General features: G+C 47.7%; 1 protein-coding gene across 1 annotated transcript in view; it reads right to left on the bottom strand.

The window, feature by feature from the left end:
• The window catches only part of LOC135509394 (breast cancer anti-estrogen resistance protein 1-like), a 132,627-nt gene that overhangs the window by 27,438 nt on the left and 84,041 nt on the right, over positions 1-21,148 (bottom strand). Inside the window, 1 exon segment of the mRNA XM_064930023.1 lies at positions 7,955-8,689. Coding sequence (XP_064786095.1) covers positions 7,955-8,689 — 735 coding nt within the window.

The raw sequence follows: 21,148 nt of genomic DNA, 5'->3' as shown, positions 1-21,148 counted from the left end.
TGGAGCTCCTACCACAGCTACCTGACCCTCCCAGTGTTCTCTTCCCAGAGCACAGCCCAGAACAGCTGGGCAGGGACGCTCACATCTGGAGCCTCTATTTATACACTGTCACAGTCACACAGTCCCCGTGCCACAACATTCTGAAGGTATTCTCAATGCATGGTGGAGCACCGTGCAGAGATGCTTGTCCAGTCACTCAGCTCCAGCTCTACATTACATTCCAGTGGAAAGGCCCGGGGAACAAGGAGTCTAACGACTGTCACTGTCGTTCTGCCCCTGAACAAGGCGGTTAACCCACTGTTCCTAGGTTGTCATTGAAAATAAGAATTTGTTCTTAACTGACTTGCCTAGTTAAATAAAGGTAAAAAAAAAAATTGAGCAGCGTGGGGCAAGGCCTCCCTCTCTCTCTCTCCCCCTCCCTCCCTCTCTCTGCTCGAGCATGTGCAGTGATGTGGGCCGAAAGAGCCCCTTTTAGAAGGGCACTCAATGCTCACCAATTAGGCCCAGAGATACCCTTTTCATCTATGGAGACTTTAACCCCAGAGTGCCGCAGAGCAATGCCTACATTCACACAATCAGACAGGAAGGCTTTCGTGGTCAGGAGGATGTCTCCGCTTACATAGACAGAGGAAGTGAGGGAGGGTATGGGAGGAGGAGAGATATAGAACAGAAGGGAAGAAAGAAAGCAAAGAGACTCCTAAAAAGAATTGGGATTGTGATAGAGTGTGTGGCAGAGAAGAGAAGAGCTCCTCTGGCACCCAGGCTGAGATGAAGAGAAACTACAGAGGCCGTGTGGGAGTGAGACACAGAGAGAGGCCGTGTGGGAGTGAGACACAGAGAGAGGCCGTGTGGGAGTGAGGTACAGAGAGAGGCCGTGTGGGAGTGAGGTACAGAGAGAGGCAGGGTGGGAGTGAGGTACAGAGAGAGGCAGTGTGGGAGTGAGGTACAGAGAGAGGCAGGGTGGGAGTGAGGTACAGAGAGAGGCAGTGTGGGAGTGAGGTACAGAGAGAGGCAGTGTGGGAGTGAGGCACAGAGGCAGAGGGCCGTGTGGGAGTGAGGTACAGAGAGAGGCCGTGTGGGAGTGAGGCACAGAGAGAGGCAGTGTGGGAGTGAGGTACAGAGAGAGGCCGTGTGGGAGTGAGGCACAGAGAGAGGCCGTGTGGGAGTGAGGCACAGAGAGAGGCCGTGTGGGAGTGAGGTACAGAGAGAGGCCGTGTGGGAGTGAGGTACAGAGAGAGGCCGTGTGGGAGTGAGGCACAGAGAGAGGCCGTGTGGTAGTGAGGTACAGAGAGAGGCCGTGTGGGAGTGAGGCACAGAGAGAGGCAGTGTGGGAGTGAGGTACAGAGAGAGGCAGTGTGGGAGTGAGGTACAGAGAGAGGCAGTGTGGGAGTGAGGTACAGAGAGAGGCCGTGTGGGAGTGAGGTACAGAGAGAGGCAGTGTGGGAGTGAGGTACAGAGAGAGGCAGTGTGGGAGTGAGGTACAGAGAGAGGCCGTGTGGGAGTGAGGTACGGAGAGAGGCAGGGCACATAGAAACGTGTGGGTTACAGCTAAAGAGGGTCACAAAATTACAAGCCCATGAGGCAATAACGGGAATACAAAGCACCCATCTCATCTCTATGGATGAGCACACTTCCAAACCCCGGACTGACAGCTGCACTGCTTTTAGACGGATGCTCCAGTCTGCGGAAGAGTGCCTCCTCGCCGTGAACATCCATCTACAGTATCTCTCTCTTTTCCCTCCTCACATTCACTCTCACTCTAGAAGCACAAGCATTTCGCTACACTCGCATTAACATCTGCTAACCATGTGTATGTGACAAATAAAATTTGATTTGATTTGATTCTTTCAATTCAATTCTCTTTCTCCCTCACACACACACACACACATATGTGCCTGCACGTTCACATATATGTGGGTGCTCACACGTACACGTAAGGTGCTACCATATTTAGTATATTTATGTGCTAGATGGGTGAAGAGATAATGTCCCAGTGCTTAGTGAGAGCTATACCTACAGGCAGCAGATATACCTACAGGCAGCAGATATACCTACAGGCAGCAGATATACCTACAGGCAGCAGATATACCTACAGGCAGCAGATATACCTACAGGCAGCAGATACACCTACAGGCAGCAGATATACCTACAGGCAGCAGATATATCTACAGGCAGCAGATATACCTAGAGGCAGCAGATATACCTATAGGCAGCAGATATACCTACAGGCAGCAGATATATCTACAGGCAGCAGATACACCTACAGGCAGCAGATACACCTACAGGCAGCAGTTACATCAGATACACCTACAGGCAGCAGATACATCTACAGGCAGCAGTTACATCTACAGGCAGCAGTTACATCAGATACACCTACGGGCAGCAGTTACAGCAGATACACCTACAGGCAGCAGTTACATCTACAGGCAGCAGTTACATCAGATACACCTACAGGCAGCAGATACACCTACAGGCAGCAGTTACATCAGATACACCTACAGGCAGCAGATACACCTACAGGCAGCAGATACACCTACAGGCAGCAGATACACCTACAGGCAGCAGTTACACCTACAGGCAGCAGATACATCTGCAGGCAGCAGATACATCTACAGGCAGCAGATACACCTACAGGCAGCAGATACATCTACAGGCAGCAGTTACATCAGATACACCTACAGGCAGCAGATACACCTACAGGCAGCAGATACACCTACAGGCAGCAGATACACCTACAGGCAGCAGTTACACCAACAGGCAGCAGATACATCTACAGGCAGCAGATACACCTACAGGCAGCAGATACACCTACAGGCAGCAGATACACCTACAGGCAGCAGATACACCTACAAGCAGCAGATACAACTACAGGCAGCAGATACAACTACAGGCAGCAGATACACCTACAGGCAGCAGATACACCTACAAGCAGCAGATACACCTACAGGCAGCAGATACATCAGATACACCTACAGGCAGCAGATACACCTACAGGCAGCAGATACACCTACAGGCAGCAGATACAACTACAGGCAGCAGATACACCTACAGGCAGCAGATACACCTACAGGCAGCAGATACACCTACAGGCAGCAGTTACATCAGATACACCTACAGGCAGCAGATACACCTACAGGCAGCAGATACACCTACAGGTAGCAGATACACCTACAGGCAGCAGATACACCTACAGGCAGCAGATACACCTACAGGCAGCAGATACATCTACAGGCAGCAGTTACATCAGATACACCTACAGGCATCAGATAAACCTACAGGTAGCAGATACACCTACAGGCAGCAGATACATCTACAGGCAGCAGTTACATCAGATACACCTACAGGCATCAGATATACCTACAGGCAGCAGTTACACCTACAGGCAGCCGATACATCTACAGGAAGCAGTTACACCTACAGGAAGCAGTTACACCTACAGGCAGCAGATACACCTACAGGCAGCAGTTACACCTACAGGCAGCAGATACATCTACAGGAAGCAGTTACACCTACAGGCAGCAGATACACCTACAGGCAGCAGCATGCAGTCATTTCTTCAGCAGGAGATCACACACACCTTCATTTTCTCTCCCCTCACGTCTCACTCTCCCCCCTCACTTCACAACGACCCCTCCCCCAAAATGTTTGCCTGCTCCTCCATCTCCTCCTCCCTATATTTCAGGTGAGCGCCCACCAGGTCTTTTTAAACACTCCTGAGATTACACATTGACTTTCAGAGCAGGGAGTCCACAAAACCACCAGCAGAATCTCAATCCACAGAGCAGAGCAGAGGAGATTAGCTTGTGCTGTTAGCCCTGGGCAGCCTGCTCCTTATCACAGCGTCTCTCACCTGCAAACAGGCCAGGGTCATTAGAGGCTGCAGGTGATAAGAAGGCTTGATCTACCTACCTCGGCCTAATCAAAGGAACCCAGGTTCAAACAGGCCGTCCTGCCTCCACCTCTCCCCTTACTATCTGCTTCACACAAAGCAATGAGCTCGGCCATGAACGTGTCATTCAGTCACAGACACACATTGTACTTTGTATACTTTCTACACAGTTGCAGGAGAGTGAGGTTGTAAAGATCAGGTAGTAGCTCCAGTCCTCACTCAGAGTGCTGTCTGTCATTCCTCCCTGCAGTCAAAGTCTGAGTGGTGCAACTCTCAAGCCCCTATCAGCAGTTATCACGAGTAGATCAGTGGATTCACCTACAGACATACAAGAGCAAGTTCATGACCTCTAATAGCAACACTGCTAAAGGTACTGAGGGCGATAGCTAAGAGTCTTCATAACTTTGATCAAATATATACTTTCTGATGAATTGGGTTGCAGAGACACAGAGTGCAGTGGCGTTTTCAGCTCCAACGCAGCTGGGTGTTTACTGAGGCCACTAAGGTTCTGTGTCTGTCCTCTCAGAAGGGAAGAGGACGTAGGGACAGCGGTGAATTGTTTACTTGTTTTTTCTCCGGCTGGGCTAAGCTGTTGCCATGGTTTGAAGAGGAGGTGGGGGTTGTTTTTTGGAGCGGCTGGGTGGCATGCTAATGAAGCATAAATGGATTAGGTAGAAAACTGAAAAACACAGTCGGATGGAGAGTGGGGACTGAGCGAAAGGAGGGGGGGGGGGACTGAGCGAAAGGAGGGGGGGGGCTGAGGAATTCCAGCCTCTTGGAGGAGTGTGTCAGGGTTTTGAAGCGCGTGCCGCCACGCCCCTCCTCAGACGTTCTGTTTGATGTAAAGCCTGCTAACCAATCACAGTTGTTCCAGCTGCTGCTTGGCCTTCTGCAACCCTCTCCCACCTCTTGCCCCAGTCCCCCAGACCTGGACAAGGCCTGGCTGGCACAGCTGACTGGGATCAGGGCGCCCCCCTGCCCCCCTACTCCCCTTCAAACACGAGTCTGTGGGAAGCTCCTTGTACAGGGGCATTATTACCACTCTCCTCACCCCTCCACCCATCACCCCTCCGTGAACAGCTTCTACCCCCAAGCCATAAGACTGCTAAATAGTTAGTTAAATAGTTAGTTAAATAGCTACCTGGACTTCCTTATGTACATACCTACCTCAATGATAGCCCTGCACATCGAATCAGGTACTGGTACCCTGTGTATATAGTATGGCCAAGTCATCGTTACTCATTATGTATTTATTATTACTTTTATTATTACCTGTTTTACTTTTCTATTATTTCTCTATGTTCCTTCTCTCTGCATTGTTGGGAAGGGCCCGTCAGTAAGCATTTCACTGTTAGTCCACACCTGTTGTTTACGAAGCATGTGATGAATAAAATGTGATGCCAGTCCATCTGAGGAAAAGGCTGAGGGGGTCGGGCCTGCATCCACAACATACCCCAATGAAAAGACAAAACCAAGCTAGCAGCATAACAACATCACACTGTGGAGATGGGGTTAGAGTGAGATTCTGAGTGTGTGTTAAGCTTCCTGCTTTTCAGATGCTTTGCCAAGTGTTCTGTGTAGCAGTAACCTTGTATTTGTACTAGTTTCTACCTCCTCCGGCAGCAAAGGATGATGAGACAATGCCTGGGTTTTTCATCACTCCCTAATTAGTGTTCATCCCAGTTTGTATGTGAGAGCTGTGTGTGTGTGTGTTGGCTCGATGTCTGTCATCTCTTCTCTCAGCAGGAACTCCTTATCTTGTATTGAGAAACTGGCAGTGGTGGAGCAGGGGGGCGGGTGAAGCGGTTCAGTACGGGCACAAGGACAAGTGATAACAATTAAGGGCATTCACAAGGTAACAACGTGCATAAAGAACCTGCACACCACAGCGTTAAGAGCAAAATTAGCTAATGCGTCAGTGAAGAATTACCTTGATAAAAATCTCTACCACTTCACCACCATCTTAGGCAATTCAGATCCTGCCAGTGCCACTAACTTGAGGCTGTGGTGAGATAAAACCATAGGGGATTTTCATCTGTACTACTCCCTACTGGTGCTGCTTCTCCTCCCTCCTCCCTGTACTGCCTGGTGCTGCTTCTCCTCCCTCCTCCCTGTACTGCCTGGTGCTGCTTCTCCTCCCTCCTCCCTGTGCTGCCTGGTTCTGCTTCTCCTCCCTCCTCCCTGTGCTGCCTGGTGCTGCTTCTCCTCCCTCCTCCCTGTACTGCCTGGTGCTGCTTCTCCTCCCTCCTCCCTGTACTGCCTGGTGCTGCTTCTCCTCCCTCCTCCCTGTACTGCCTGGTGCTGCTTCTCCTCCCTCCTCCCTGTATTGCTTGGTGCTGCTTCTCCTCCCTCCTCCCTGTACTGCTTGGTGCTGCTTCTCCTCCCTCCTCCCTGTACTGCCTGGTGCTGCTTCTCCTCCCTCCTCCCTGTACTGCCTGGTGTTGCTTGTCCTCCCTCCTCCCTGTACTGCCTGCTGATGACATACAGTACATGACGCTAAGAGCATTCCAAAAGACTGAGGCATCACTCTACAATCATCCAATGGAACATTTGGAAACACCCTGCTCTGGGCTGGAGTGTGAACTCTGTTGAAGTCCTCTGATCGTCTTATCATCAGGCAGGAGCTGTCATGGAAATTATGTTGCTCCTCATAGATCCTTTCCACTGTGACTCTGTGAGCCCTGGCCTTGGACTCATCCTTCGCTCCTGAGTGGAGCAGTTGTCTAAGTCACTGCATCTCAGTGCTAGAGGCGACACTACAGACCCTGGTTCAATCCCGGGCTGTATCACAACCGGCGGTGATTGTTCGCCCCATAGGGCGGCGAACAATTGGCCCAGTGTTGTCAGGGTTAGGGGAGGTTTGGCCGGGGTAGCCCGTCATTGTAAAATAAGAATTTGTTCTTAACTGACTTGCCTAGTTAAATAAAATCTTTGATTCACTGATGCCTTTCTCTGATGTCGCTCATGTCACCTAAAAACAGAGGTTGTCTCAGCCTGGAAGCCATTCACTCTCTTTTTCTACAGCTGTTATTCTCCTCTCGTTTTCAGGTTGTTTTCAGGATGCACCCATTGATCATTGGTGACAGGTCAAAGGTTCAACACACAGTAGGGGACACAAAGGCAATGTATGCTTGCTTTGTCAGTCACTCACTATTGTACATTTCACTCTCTTTTCCTTCTGTGTGATTCAGTATTTCCGAGTCATCTCAGGACTTATTGAGAGGCAGATTGTCAACATGGCAAGGCCCATCTCCAGCCCCCCACTGTGAGGGACAAATCCCTGTGGTCATGCCTCTCAGAGAGCCCTGCTAGGGGTTAGGGGGGGGGGGCTATAGGATTAGATATACTATACTGTATATATTATATAATTCCCTTTCTATGGCAGCAGCAGCCTCATTTAAGATGGTGAGCTGTCTCATGTGCGACGCCCCCTCATGCAGGGACCAGGTGCACCTTGTCACTACCTCCCCATCACTCTCCCATCATCATCATCACACTTCACTTCCCAGCGCTGCTCTCACACATGGCTGAGTGCACTAAGGCAGGCCTGGGGGGCACTCCCTGCAGAACACCAGTCACAACACACTGCACTGTTACCACACTGCCTGGCTGGTACTGGTACCCCCTCCCCTTCCAGCCTGCTGCCTAACAGATCAAAACGCTTACTCACCCAACTTCAGGAGATAGATACCTGAATTATTAAACACCCCATTATTTATTCCAATGTCTGTCCCCCTCTCCTCCCCCCATCCCCCCTCTCTCTCTTTTGGGTTTTCTTTTATCATTCTATCCTCTGTTTTCTTTCCTGTCATCCCTGCGGCTTTGAAAATGACAGGGAACCTTGAGCTGTTGTTTAGAGTGAGAACAGACAGAGACTGGAGGACATGAGGGAAAAACAATAACAGGAAGATGCTCAGATCCCAACCAGGATGAGGTCAGATGACAATGAGAGCTTAAACCAGCTATTTTGGACCTGAATGTCTAACGAGACCGTCTGTATTTATGGTTTTAGAGGAATGTGTTTGTTGTGTTATGTGACTATGTGTCTCAAAACGTTTTTCTTACCTTTCCTAGAGGTTTAGAGTCCCAGCTCCTCTTTTCTATGGAGGGGGGGATCTGAGTCTGGCTCAGTGAGGGAGGAACCTGGTAGATATCCTGCCCAGGAACAGGCCCTCTTGCTGAAGGGGGCACCTGGTAGATGTCCTGGACAGGAGCTGGCCCCATGGAGGGAGGCACCTGGTAGATGTCCTGGACAGGAGCTGGCCCCATGGAGGGAGGCACCTGGTAGATGTCCTGGACAGGGGCGTGGTACTGCTTCTGGGCGAGCATGGGGGCCTTGGGTGGGGCTTGGGGGCCCGTGGGTATCTGGTACAGGCTTGAAGGGGAGGGCTTGCCATGGTTGGGGGGCATCATGTAGATGCTGTCGGGTAGGGCGGGGACAGGACCAGGGTTGGAGAAGGCAGGGTGCATGGCTGTGTACTGGGAGGAGGGGGAGGGCTTAGTGTAGGCACTCTGCGGGGGGAAGGCCAGCTGGCTCAGGCTCTGGGTCTGGGCAGAGCCAGCCTGGGGGGCCTGGAGGAGTGGAGGCTGCTGCTGCTGGCCCGCCTTGTCATACATGCCCACCAGGATCTTGAGTCGGTTGCCGGGGACGATGCCCTGGCGTCCATGCAGAGAGCAGAGCCACCAGCCGTCCAGACCCTGGGTGTCCCGCTCCAATACCGTCATGATATCACCCTTCCGGAAGGACAGCTCGTCTGGGGACTCGGCCACATTGTCGTACAGGGCCTTGGCCAGCACGTTCTGCAGAAGACAGGAAAGAGAGGGTTAGTTCATTATTCCTTAACATTTACAGAAAATATGTGTCTCCTACTACTGTTGTAGTACCCTTCAGTGAGAAAGAACTCTTCCATAATGTTGGACTGTCACATGCCCTAGTGCTGGTGCAGACTGACTCCCCAGACTTAAGGCCTTCCAGGACAGTGAAATAACTATAATTTACAGCTGACACCTAGCAGGACACAACACAGGCTCCATCTGTCTGCCCAGAGCAAACAGCCACCCACTCACTTTGGGACGCTTTGAAACTAAACTAATATTTGGAGTGCGCCCCTGACCGGTACCTCCTCCTCTCCCTTAACCTGGCACTAGTACAGAGTGGCACGACAAGCCTGGCATGGGGCCAGATCACTCACACACACACACACACACACACACACACACACACACACACACACACACACACACACACACACACACACACACACACACACACACACACACACACACACACACACACACACACACACACACACACACACACACACACACACACACACACACACACACACGGCCCCTTCAAGTGGCCCCCTTCACTAGACCTCAGGTCACACACAGTCCTCCATCAATGTCCCCAAGCTAAATTAACTAAGTCTGATTAGTTAATTGTGAGGAGCCTCCACTTCCTGATTTATTGCCTGGCTTCCCGTTGTCCAACTTAGTGTCTTTGTGTTTAATAAGAGAGGAAGAGAGAGTGAGAGTCAATACTGCCGTATTAATCAGAGGGGCCTCTCATTTCTTGCTCCTATTCATCTGTCTATTCAGCACCCAGGCCTCTACCAAGGAGCAATGCCACACAGGACACAGGGCTGATCCTTTACGTGCCCAGAGTACTCCCGCTCTGTCTCCACCCGCTTGCACATGGCTCGCTCCCTCCCCAGCCCAGATTGACTATCACTGGGATAAGGATGTTTGTGCCGAGTCTGACTGGGTGTGGGGAGCGGGGTTCAAGGCAGGAGATAGTGTGACTCTGCTCACAGTGTAGTTATTAATATGGTGTCGTCTTGTCAGGAAGTTTCCCCCGTCTAAAACCCATTATAACACACCCTGACCTGACAACCCCCCTCTCTCTGTCATTCTCTCTGATACACACACACACACACACACACACACACACACACACACACACACACACACACACACACACACACACACACACACACACACACACACACACACACACACGCATATAGGTGCTCAATACCAGAAATAAAATGTCCCACATTCTTTGTGCTGCCTGAATCCCAGTCAGGTAAGAAATGTACCATCCCCCACCCTGGCTCCTTCAGTCTCATGATGAGATATCAAACACCCCTGTTCCACTGCCAGATAGAGACAATTACAACAGACCCTGCGTTGCCTACTCTCTGTGTGCCAGACATGGTCAATTATAAACATGTGTGATTATTGTGCTATGACATTACCTTGACGGTAATGGCAATGTTAATGTACGTTCAGATGTTCCCTATATGTAGTCAACGTAAGGAATCAGAATTGTCCCCGTGCTGAGTGAGGGTTGCTGTGATGTGATGCATCGCTGTCTGCGTCATGTGTATTCAGGGATTGACTCAGAGCATATTGGGATAGTGATGAATGCAGGGCTGTGTGCTGGTCTATTGGAGGGACAGTCAGGGCCTATCTCCCGGTCACAGTCTGATGAATGGCCTTCTTGTAATGGGAGAGGGACAGCTGCTCTGAGACCATGGCCCATCACGCCTGAGGAGGTTCTGGACGGGCAGATCCACACACACAGCGCCCTACTATAGCCTCTGAGTGGTTCTCTTGTGGCCAGAAGCTGTCTGCGATGTCACCATGCAGGCCGAACACACACTGACCAGGCAGAGACACATAAACACACACACTGACACACACACATTGATTGTGAAATAATGAGGGGTCCTCAGACTAGTAGAAAGAGCTCATTATACTTTGAGTTTTACTCACAGCAACATCTTGACTGCAGCAGAGCTTACGTCTTCAGACTCACTGAGCATTCCCAGGACTCCAGAGTGATTCTCCATTTCCCACCAGGGATGTATCAAATCAGCTGGTGTTAATGGATAAATGGATTCTACTCAACGTGGACAGATAAATGGTTTAAAGTAATCCCTACCTTCAAAAAGGCCACGTGAAATGTGAATGGTTTTAGAGAGGATGTTAACAGAGGTTTGAATAGAATGAGAGTCAGAAGTATAAATTCTTCTATAAGCTTAAGTGGCAATGAGGGAATGATAAGGGTAGCATGGTGCCTCATATTGCCAAGTCTTCCATTTTATCTTTACTCTCCCTTTCCAGCTTGTCCTCTTTATCTATTCCATCCATCTCTCCCTTCAGACAAAAATAAAGAGATTCCTTTGACGACCATGCTTTGTCTGCTGCTCTCTGTCATAAGTTCATTTCCTGTTGAAGCGAGGGAGTGGACAGAGAGGACTGATGACATCACAAGATTTGAACTTTGCCTTTATTAGCCGAAGGCCTGCCTGCCAAATCTCAGTATAACTCACCCACAGATCTCTCCCTGTTTTTCTCACTCTGGCCACAGAAACAGGAAGTGCTTAGAGAATGAATCATGTGCCGTTCTGATTGGGTATGAGTAAATAACTAGATGACTACTAGTCTCACTCCCTACTATAAATTGCATATACGAAGTACACACCAGCCCAGACACAGCTGAGGGTGGAGACATCGCCATGACTAGAAAACTCAACTCTGCCGGGTCACAATCTGTTTCTATTCTGCCAACCTCCAACTCTAGTCAAAACAGCAAGGGCTCATTTGAATCTGTTGTTCTAACAACAATGTTGTTCAGGTGGCCATACTAACCCAGTGGCTCTGTCTGTGCTGTGCTCCATTTCCTTTGTTTGGGGTAGAAACCTGACAATGGCAACAGTGAGTCACGGGGGTCCAGCAGTTTTCTAGCTGTGTACAGCTAAGTCACTATGCTAACACATCACCGTGGAGGTCCCTGTGGTAATAGCAGGTCAAAGCCTGCCCCCATCACCCTCGAGCCGGGAGCAGCCAAAATCTGACGGCAAACGTTATCACTCCACGAAAGAAAGAGTGGAGAAGAAAGAGGTGAAGAGAGAGAGAGAGTCCAGAGGCCTAAATGTTCATTGATTTGCATTTAGAAGGGTCATGGAATGGGGATCTTACACATTTACACTTAACAGCAAGCTGAAGAAGCTAGGGTATGAACTAGGGAAAGAGTGATGGTAGAAATGAAGGAAAGGGAGAGAGATCCACAGGAAGAGAGGGAGAGGAAAAAGAGGTGCAGTGGGTCTGGGAGAGGGAAGGAAATGGCTGCAGTGTCCATTCAGACAGCCACTGAGCAGGAAGTAATGTGGCAGCTGGTTAAGCACGCTCAGTGCAGAAAGGTCAGTGAAGGGGAAGGCAGCAAGTGTGTGTGTGTGTGTGTGTGTGTGTGTGTGTGTGTGCGCGTGCGTGAACGTGAGAGGGCAGGGTGGTCTTTGTCTTTTGCCTCTACGTGACCCCGTGGGACACACACTAGTTAACTCACAAGAGGGTGTATGTGTGTTTTGTACACGACTGTATATTTGTCCCACGGAGACAGGACTTTGGGCACAGACATTTTATGAAAGCCCTCTCTCCTCGACTTACAAAGCATCACAGCAATAAGTCATGTCTTTTGCAAACAATACTCTGCCCTTTCTCCTTTGTGCTGTTTCTGTCTCTCTGTTCTACCCATCCAGCCCCCACCCTTTTAAACAAACGCCCCCTCAGTCATCGAAAGTTTTTATTAGTTTAAAACAGATAGACGCTGCAGACAAAACAAGGCTGTCTCTGCTGCTTAAATCACATTAGCCACCTGAGCCTGGCCAAACAGTGCCACTGGGTTACAAAAAGTAAACTTTTCATTTTTTGGTTTGGGGGTAGACGTCTGAGAAGTCACTGGCTTTCTCTGGGGCTAAATAGCATGCAGGTACATAGCCTTTGACTCTTCAGATGCTCACAGCAGCATAGCAGCAGTACACAGACTGCAATTACAGCAAAGCCTTGGCTAGGCCTGTGTGTAAGCCAGTGGTATATGACATACTCACAGACCAGGAGCAGACTCAGTATCAGATGGATGGATCAGACACTGTCTGTCTGTCTGTCTGTCTGTCTGTCTGTCTGTCTGTCTGTCTGTCTGTCTGTCTGTCTGTCTGTCTGTCTGTCTGTCTCTGTCTGTCTGTCTGTCTGTCTGTCTGTCTGTCTGTCTGTGTGAGTGATTGAATATGGATGACACAGGAAGTGGGTTCACCTTCCGATCCAGAGCGCATGCAGCTCAGGACACGCTGCTCACTGTGCTTTGTGGAAAAATACAACCTTTTTCTAACGCCTCCAGACAATGAAATATCTCGTAACCAACGAAACATACAGCCTTGTATGGCTCAAAGCAACAATCCAAAAACAAGATCCCGCAAACAACAGGTGGGAAAAGGCTGCCTAAATATGATCCCCAATCAGAGACAATGATAGACAGTTGCCTCTGATTGGGAACCATACCAGGCCAACAAAGAAAAAGAAAACATAGATTGCCCACCGTAGTCACACCCTGACCTACCAAATAGAGATTTAAAAGGCTCTCTAAGGTCAGGGCGTGACAGTCTGTCTGTCTGCCTGCCAAGCAGAAAAACAAGGCCAGAGTGAGGGAATGGAGAGATGTGACTCAGTCAGTCCAATGGGGATTTTGTTTTGGTCTTTATCAGCTGAGACAGACACTGCTGTGACACACACAGACACAATGTGCTGCTGCTGTGGAGGTATTGGCGTCTTCCCACAAGGTAGCAAGCAACAATTTGGGTCTACCTCATAAAAAGACCAGCGAGAAGCCCATATGGGACCATTTGTAGGCAAACAATGTGAACAATAAACTACAGTAGTCAAACAGGGTCTAGCTGCAGGAAAAGAATCCTGCAGGACAAGACTAAACACAAATAACCTATAAGAGACAATAGCATAAGGTAGCGTAGAGGTTAAAGAGGCACACCACTCTCCTAGTTGAAAATAGGCTATATCAGTAAATTCCATTTATTATGTCTATTTTTTAGAATTGATGTTGTTATTCCAGTGAATGTGTGTATGTGTTGGTGTGTTACATCTTGATCTCTCTCCATGTCCTTGGTGTTCTCCGGACGAGCCCAGACCCGTCTCCCACGAGCACCAGCTCTCAGCGGACCCCTCATCGGAACATTCCACAACCTCTACATACACCTCTCCTGTTACCTCACAATCCAAAGGTGTCACAACACCCCTTCTACAACACGCTACACAAAATACAAACACAGACATTCATACTAGCTCGAAAGACTCGTTCATAAGGTGGTAATCAACATAGCATACTTTCAAATCTTATCAGTCACACCTACAATATATAGGCCAAGTCAAATAAAGGATTTCACACAAATAGACATTCACACTAAAGCATGCTAAAATGTGTGCCACTATTATGAATCATCTCTTCTCAAGGTGGAAAAAAAGAGACAAATAACACACAAAGAGCATCAACCCCCTCCTCCCTGTCAAGTTTCAACAGCGGTAAGAAAAGATCTCTGATTCTTGGAGCTACAGGCTACAACAAAGTGCTTGAGCTCTGCCCATTGCACAAGACTGAGTGACAGGCTAACCGTGAGTGTGTGGTGGAACTCCACCCTGTATGCCACACAAAGCTGACAGAAGTTCCACTGTTGTAATCACAGAGCGAGAGAGGAAGGACAATGACACCCAGTTCTGATTTCTCCTATCTACATACCAAAACAATTTCTCCTCTCATCTATAAACACAGGCAGTCGCAATGGCAAAAACATGTACAGAACTCTCAATGCCCGACAATAAATCCTAAAATTACAGCCTTGAGTGGGGATACAGTGGAGAGATACAATGATTTTCCAGAGCGTGAAACGTCATTGTGACCTCAGCCAAACATTCCAGTGGTTCGGTGTGAGAGACAAGGCTAGGAATTCAGGGAGCACTCTGATACATTTCAGGGAAGGGAAATACAAAGACAAGATAAGGATAGGCCTACTGCTTAGGATGGAATGGGAAGGTTCAACCAAGCGAAATGGCACAGCTCTACAGGTTTTTAGAGCATCTGCATGTGCCTCACAGAACTACCTCAGTCAATCTGTTTAGATAAAATATCATTGGATATGTGTTCTGTTCTGTTAGCTTTGACAACAGCATTCCCTGGCTCGTTCAACTGCCCTGAGGGCATCAAACCAACCTGGCTGTGTGAGGAGAAAGCCAAGCGCTATTGTAACTAGATCAGACAGCTGAAAACCCAGCGCTTTGTGCAGAATCCATTTTGCCTGGTGTAGGCCTAGCTAGCTGTTCTGCTCTGCAACGGGTTTCTTATCTGAACTCCCTCCGTCTCTGCCTCTATTCCTCCAGTAAAGCCCAATTATCCCCCACATAAAGCAGGTGCCCTGGGGAGAGTGCAGTTTGACTACAGCAGAAAACATGTGCCCCCAGGCCCTGTTGTTGGCTGCTAAACTGGGAAAAGAGAGATACTGCCAGTGCTATCTGCGGAAGAGACTGGGTGAACTGTGTTTAAGAGATTAGGCCAGCCACAAACCAAGGTCTGTTTCAAACCTGTAGTTTTCTTCAACGTAAAGCTCTTTGAAAAACACCATGAAATTATGATGTTTAGCATCTACATGATGACACCTTCATGACAAAGAACAAATTCAACATAATTATTTGAGTGATAGCACACTGTACTGTATGGATTCGGAAAGTATTCTTCCTTGACTTTTCCCATATTTTGTTACATTACAGCCTAATTCTAAAATGGATTAAATAGTTTTTTTGCCCCTCATCAATCTACACACAATACCCAGTAATGACAAAGCAAAAACAGGTTTGTATAAATTTTGCAAATGTATTAAAACTTTAAAACTGAATTATCACATTTACAGCCTCGAGTCTTCTTGGGTATGACAATACATTCATGGCACACCTGTATATGAGGAGTTTCTCCCAGTCTTCTCTGCAGATCCTCTCATCCTCTGTCAGGTTAGATGGGAAGCGTCGTTACACAGCTATTTTCAGGTCTCTCCAGAGATGTTCGATCAGGTTCAAGTCCGGGCTCGGGCTGGGCCACTCAAGGACATTCAGAGACTTATCCCAAAGCCATTCCTGTGTTGTCTTGGTTGTGTGCTTAGGGTCATTGTCTTGTTGGAAGGTGAACCTTCGCCCCAGTCTGAGGTCCTGAGCGCTCCAGATTTTTTATCAAGGATCTCTCTGTCCTTTGCTCCGTTCATCTTTCCCTTGATCCTGACTAGTCTCCCAGTCCCACCCTCTGAAAAACATCAACCACAGCATGATGCTGCCACCACCATGCTTTACTGTAGGGATGGTGCCAGGTTTCCTCCAGACGTGACACATGGCATTCAGGCCAAAGAGTTCAATCTTGGTTTCATCAGACCAGAGAATCTTATTTTTCATGGTTTGAGAGTCCTTTAGGTGCCTTTTTCCAAACTCCAAGAGGGCTGTCATGTCCTTTTTACTGTACAGTGGCTTCCGTCTGGCCACTCTACCATAATGGCCTGATTGCTGCAGAGACGGTTGTCCTTCTGGAAGGTTCTCCCATCTCCACAAAGGAACTCTGGATTTCTGTCAGAGTGACCATTGGGATCTTGGTCAGCTCTCTGACCCGCGATTACCCTCAGTTCGTCCGGGCGGAAAGCTCTAGGAAGAGTCTTGGTGGTTCCAAACTTCTTCCATTTCAGAATGATGGAGACCACTGTGTTCTTGTAGACCTTAAATGCTGCAGACATTTTTTGGTATCCATCCCCAAATCTGTACCTCGACACAATCCAATCTCTGAGCTCTACGGACAATGCCTTCGACTTCATGGCTTGGTTTTTGCTCTGACATGCACTGTCAACTGTGGGACCTTATATAGACAGGTGTGTGCCTTTCCAAATCGTGTCCAATCAATTCAATTGACAACAGGTGGATTACAATCCAGTTGTAGAACCATCTCAAGGATGAGCAATGGAAACAGGATGCACCTGAGCTCAATTTTGAGTCTCATAGCAAAGGGCCTGAATACTTATGTAAATAAGGTCATTCTGTTTTTTTATTTTAATACATTTGCAAAAATGTCTAAAAACCTGTTTTCACTTTGTCATTATGGGGTATTTTGTGGAGATTGATGAGGGAAAAAAATAATTTAATACATTTTAGAATAAGGCTGTAAATTAACACAATGTGGAAAAGTCAAGTGGTCTGAATACTTTCCGAATGCACTGTATTTGAGTCACTAACATCTTCTTATGTTCATGTTTGGTATATATTTTACATGTCTGTGTGTACCAATAATCTGTTTATAACCTATACCTGAAACCCTGTGACTGATGGTTGGTTGTGTAGACACGTCAGAGCTGACAGTTTCACCAGTGTCGAGTGACCCTCCTTGTATCAACCTTCCTGCTACACCTGGGCTGAGTCACAGCCTGGCGCTTGGTGTCCCAGTGGGTATTACTACGCTCAGTGACTGTGTGGCACCTATAATCTCTCTGAGGGAAGGGACTGACTGGGTGAGGGGTTTCACTGTCAGATCTCCCAGGGAATGACAGGGGGAATTCCACCCCAGCACCCAGGCAGGCAGGAGGCTGTGAGTCAGTCAGAAATTAGTCAGGCCTCGGAGACAGGGGCGAGAGGCAAGGGCCTTTGAGTTACTCAGTTGAGCTCTCTGTAGGCCTGAGAGCCACTCTTCCTTTGACCCCCACAGACACCCCCACTTACTCACTCAGTCACTACTGCATGGTGGGAATCCACTTAATCTATTTATACCAGAGTTTCCCAAACTAGGGTTCGCCTGATTTGAAAATGGGGTCATGAGAGAAAATGTGCGTTTGGTTCATAGAACCAGGGTTAAGTCAGTAACCTCTGGTAGCAGCTCGATGCAGATGTAATAAAAATAATGGTTTCTGTTTTCTTCATACAAATATGTCTCTATCTTTTGAATGGTTTAAGCTACAAAATATTAGGACAACACTGAAAGATAATTCTCAGGAACACATATATACTGTAGGTTGTCATATTAATAAAAATGTTTTAAAGTTAACATTGGCTGTTGATTACATAACTTGTTTTACATGGTGGGTCACAAATTGTTTTTTTTTATATCAAAATGGGGTCGCTGGCCAAAAGAGTTTGGGAACCCCTGATTTGTAAACTAGCATCACACCTGGCTTCATTAACCCCTCCTTGTGAAATAGCAAGCCGATAGCTACCTAGCACATTACAAGGCTTCTCTCAAAATGGCATCCATAATTACCCAGGCCAACCTGGGAAATAAACATATCTTAGACATGAAGGCTAAACCTTCCATCTACATAACCTCATCACCAATCAGTCATTGTTAATTAAAGACAAATAGGAAATGTCTAGAAGACATATGGTAATGCCAGTGGTGTTTGTTGATTTTGTAATTACATGTGTTCTAATGTGTGTGTGAAACCCCAGGCCAAGGGATAAACAAGGGGAGTATCCAAAGCCTCTCCAGGGGGTCGGCCCCAGTGCTGCTAAAGAGCATAAGCCTCTGAGACGGAAATGCAGTATGGTCCTGTCAACCAAATACCAAACCCCTGTGTAATTACAGCACTACAAGCTGACAGAATGCCAACACTTTCAAACAATAGCAAGGAACGGACGGTACTGCCAAAGACTTTTCTCTCCCCTCTACTCTCTCTATAAAACCTTAATCTTTCAACTTTCTCCTGAGTCAGCAGAGGCAGCCCAGAGCAGCGGAGCTCCATGTCTCTCCCTCCTGTCTGGCTGTTCCAAAGCCCTTTCTTCTAACAGCGTCTTAAGTCCTCCAACTCTCCCCCTTTCAGAGAAGCGGGGCCTTTACAAACCAAACAGGACAGCAGAAAATAACACGACACTTTGTTCAGGAACTAGTATGAAAAAGACCAAGGAGAGTTTACTTGTGTTCTATTCTTCTCCTTTCGTGTGTAGAATTTTAACTTAACATTTCTATCTACCTCAAATAGACAACACAATATACATTCTGAGATGCATAGCACAGCAAACAAAGTAACTAAGAAAAGGTAAAATACACAGAAAACATGTTAACTCAAGTTCCCCCCACTCGAGTCCTTTTCTTCCCTCAGTGTGCTGCCCTCCCTCTCTTTTTTCCACATCTCTACTCTTTCCCATTTGGGGCATTTAGTATGTCCCGACAAAAGTGTTCACACAGCAATGGGAACAGCAAACACAAACATTACACACTCACCAGATAGTTCATTTTCAGCCCTCTTGTGTGGGTCCGTCCGACAGACTCCAGACAGGAGTAACAGGGCAGCGATTTGGTCCTGGAAACAGCCCCTGTCTAGTCACCAGTTAAAGTTCCCTGTTGTCTCTTTCCCAGGCAGAAGGACTTGGGAAGATCCTAACACATTCTCTGGCACTGTGATCTCAGAGTGCAAGAATGAGACTGTCCCATTTACATCTCTCTCTCTCTCTGTGTCTGTCCTTCGCTGCTTCTCCCGACTCCCACTTGCTCTCTGTCTCTGGCCAGGAGAGGGAGGGAAGAATGCGCAGTAATCCGACACCCCCCAGTTCCCACTCTCGGGCTGTGATTGGTCGAAGGACCTCTTCTTATGTTAATGAATCTTGCCCTCTCTCTCTCCCCCTGGCTGTGTGGAATGTTTAGTGCCTGTGCTCAGACCTTGGAGGGACACAGACACTGAGGTTTTCAAAAAAATGAATTACCCCAGCAGAACACACATACCTCCCCCAGCCACCTCGGCTCACTCTTTTCCTCCTCACCAATCTCATCTCTATTTGTATTATCTACCCGCTGGCTATAGACTCAATTGGCATTTCCCTCCTCACTAAAACTATTCTTATTTCTCTTTCGTCTCCCATTGTTGCTCAGATACATGAACACATTATACACACATTATACACTCCGTATTTGATTTGATTTAACCTTAACAAATTCTTATTTACAATGACGGTCTACCCTGGCCAAATCCAGACGACGCTGGGCCAATTGTGCACCACCCTATGGGACTCCCAATCACGGCCGGTTGTGATACCGTTACATGTTAGTCAATCTAATAATGCATGTCTAAACACTATTACGGGCAGTGTGTTGTACTACAACACACACATTCAAATCCAAGACAAGACAATCTATCCATCTGACAGGTGTGGCACATCACGAAGCTGATTAAACACCATGGTTATTACACAGATGCACCTTGTGCTGGGGACAATAGAAGGCCACTCTAAAATGTGCAGTTGTGTCACACAACACAATGCCACAAATGTCTCAACTGTTGAGGGAGCGTGCAATTGGCATGCTGACTGCAGGAATGTCCACCAGAGCTGTTGCCAGAGAATTGAATGTACATTTTTCTACTATAAGCCGCGTCCAACGTTGTTTTAGAGAATTTGGCAGTATGGCCAACCGGCCTCACAATCGCAGACCACATGTATGGTGTCGTGTGGCTGAGCGGTTTGCTGATGTTAACTTTGTGAACAGAGTGCCCCATGGTGGCTGTGAGGTTATGGTATAGGCAGGTATAAACTACGGACAATGAACACAGTTGCATTTTATCGATGGCAATTTGAATTCACAGAGATACCGTGACGAGATCCTGAGGCCCACTGTTGTGCCATTTATCCACCTCCATCACCTCATGTTTCAGCATGATAATGCACGGTCCGATGTCGCAAGAATCTGTACACAATTCCTGGAAACTCAAAATGTTCCACAGGCCACAATCAACAGCATGATCAACTCTATGCGAAATATCTGTCGCGTTGCATGGGGCAAATGGTGGTCACACCAGGTACTGACTGGTTTTCTGATCCATGCCCCTACTTTCTTTAAGGTATCTGTGAACAGATGCCATTTATCCACCTCCATCACCTCATGTTTCAGCATGATAATGCACGGTCCGATGTCGCAAGGATCTGTACACAATTCCTGGAAACTCAAAATGTTCCACAGGCCACAATCAACAGCATGATCAACTCTATGCGAAATATCTGTCGCGCTGCATGGGGCAAATGGTGGTCACACCAGGTACTGACTGGTTTTCTGATCCATGCCCCTACTTTCTTTAAGGTATCTGTGAACAGATGCATATCTGTATTCCCAGTCAAGTGAAATCCATAGATTAGGGCCTAATGAATTCATTTCAATTGACTGATTTCCTTATATGAACTGTAACTCAGTAAAATCTTTGTAATTGTTGCATGTTGCATTTATATTTGTGTTCAGTATAATATCAACTGGGTAGAATATCTCAGTGTCGGTCATGCAGCCCCTACCCAACAACCACACCACAAAATAAATTAGTGAATCATTTTTTATATCATACAAGGGGTGTCCTTTGAGAAATGAACTTGGTAAATCAGAGTATAACACAATAACTGTATAAGTGTTACGCCCTGATC

This window comes from Oncorhynchus masou, chromosome 22 (assembly GCF_036934945.1).
Source record: "Oncorhynchus masou masou isolate Uvic2021 chromosome 22, UVic_Omas_1.1, whole genome shotgun sequence".
Classification (NCBI taxonomy): domain Eukaryota; kingdom Metazoa; phylum Chordata; class Actinopteri; order Salmoniformes; family Salmonidae; genus Oncorhynchus; species Oncorhynchus masou.
The sequence above is the reverse complement of the archived record's forward strand: the minus strand, read 5'-3'. Positions and strand labels throughout refer to the sequence as shown.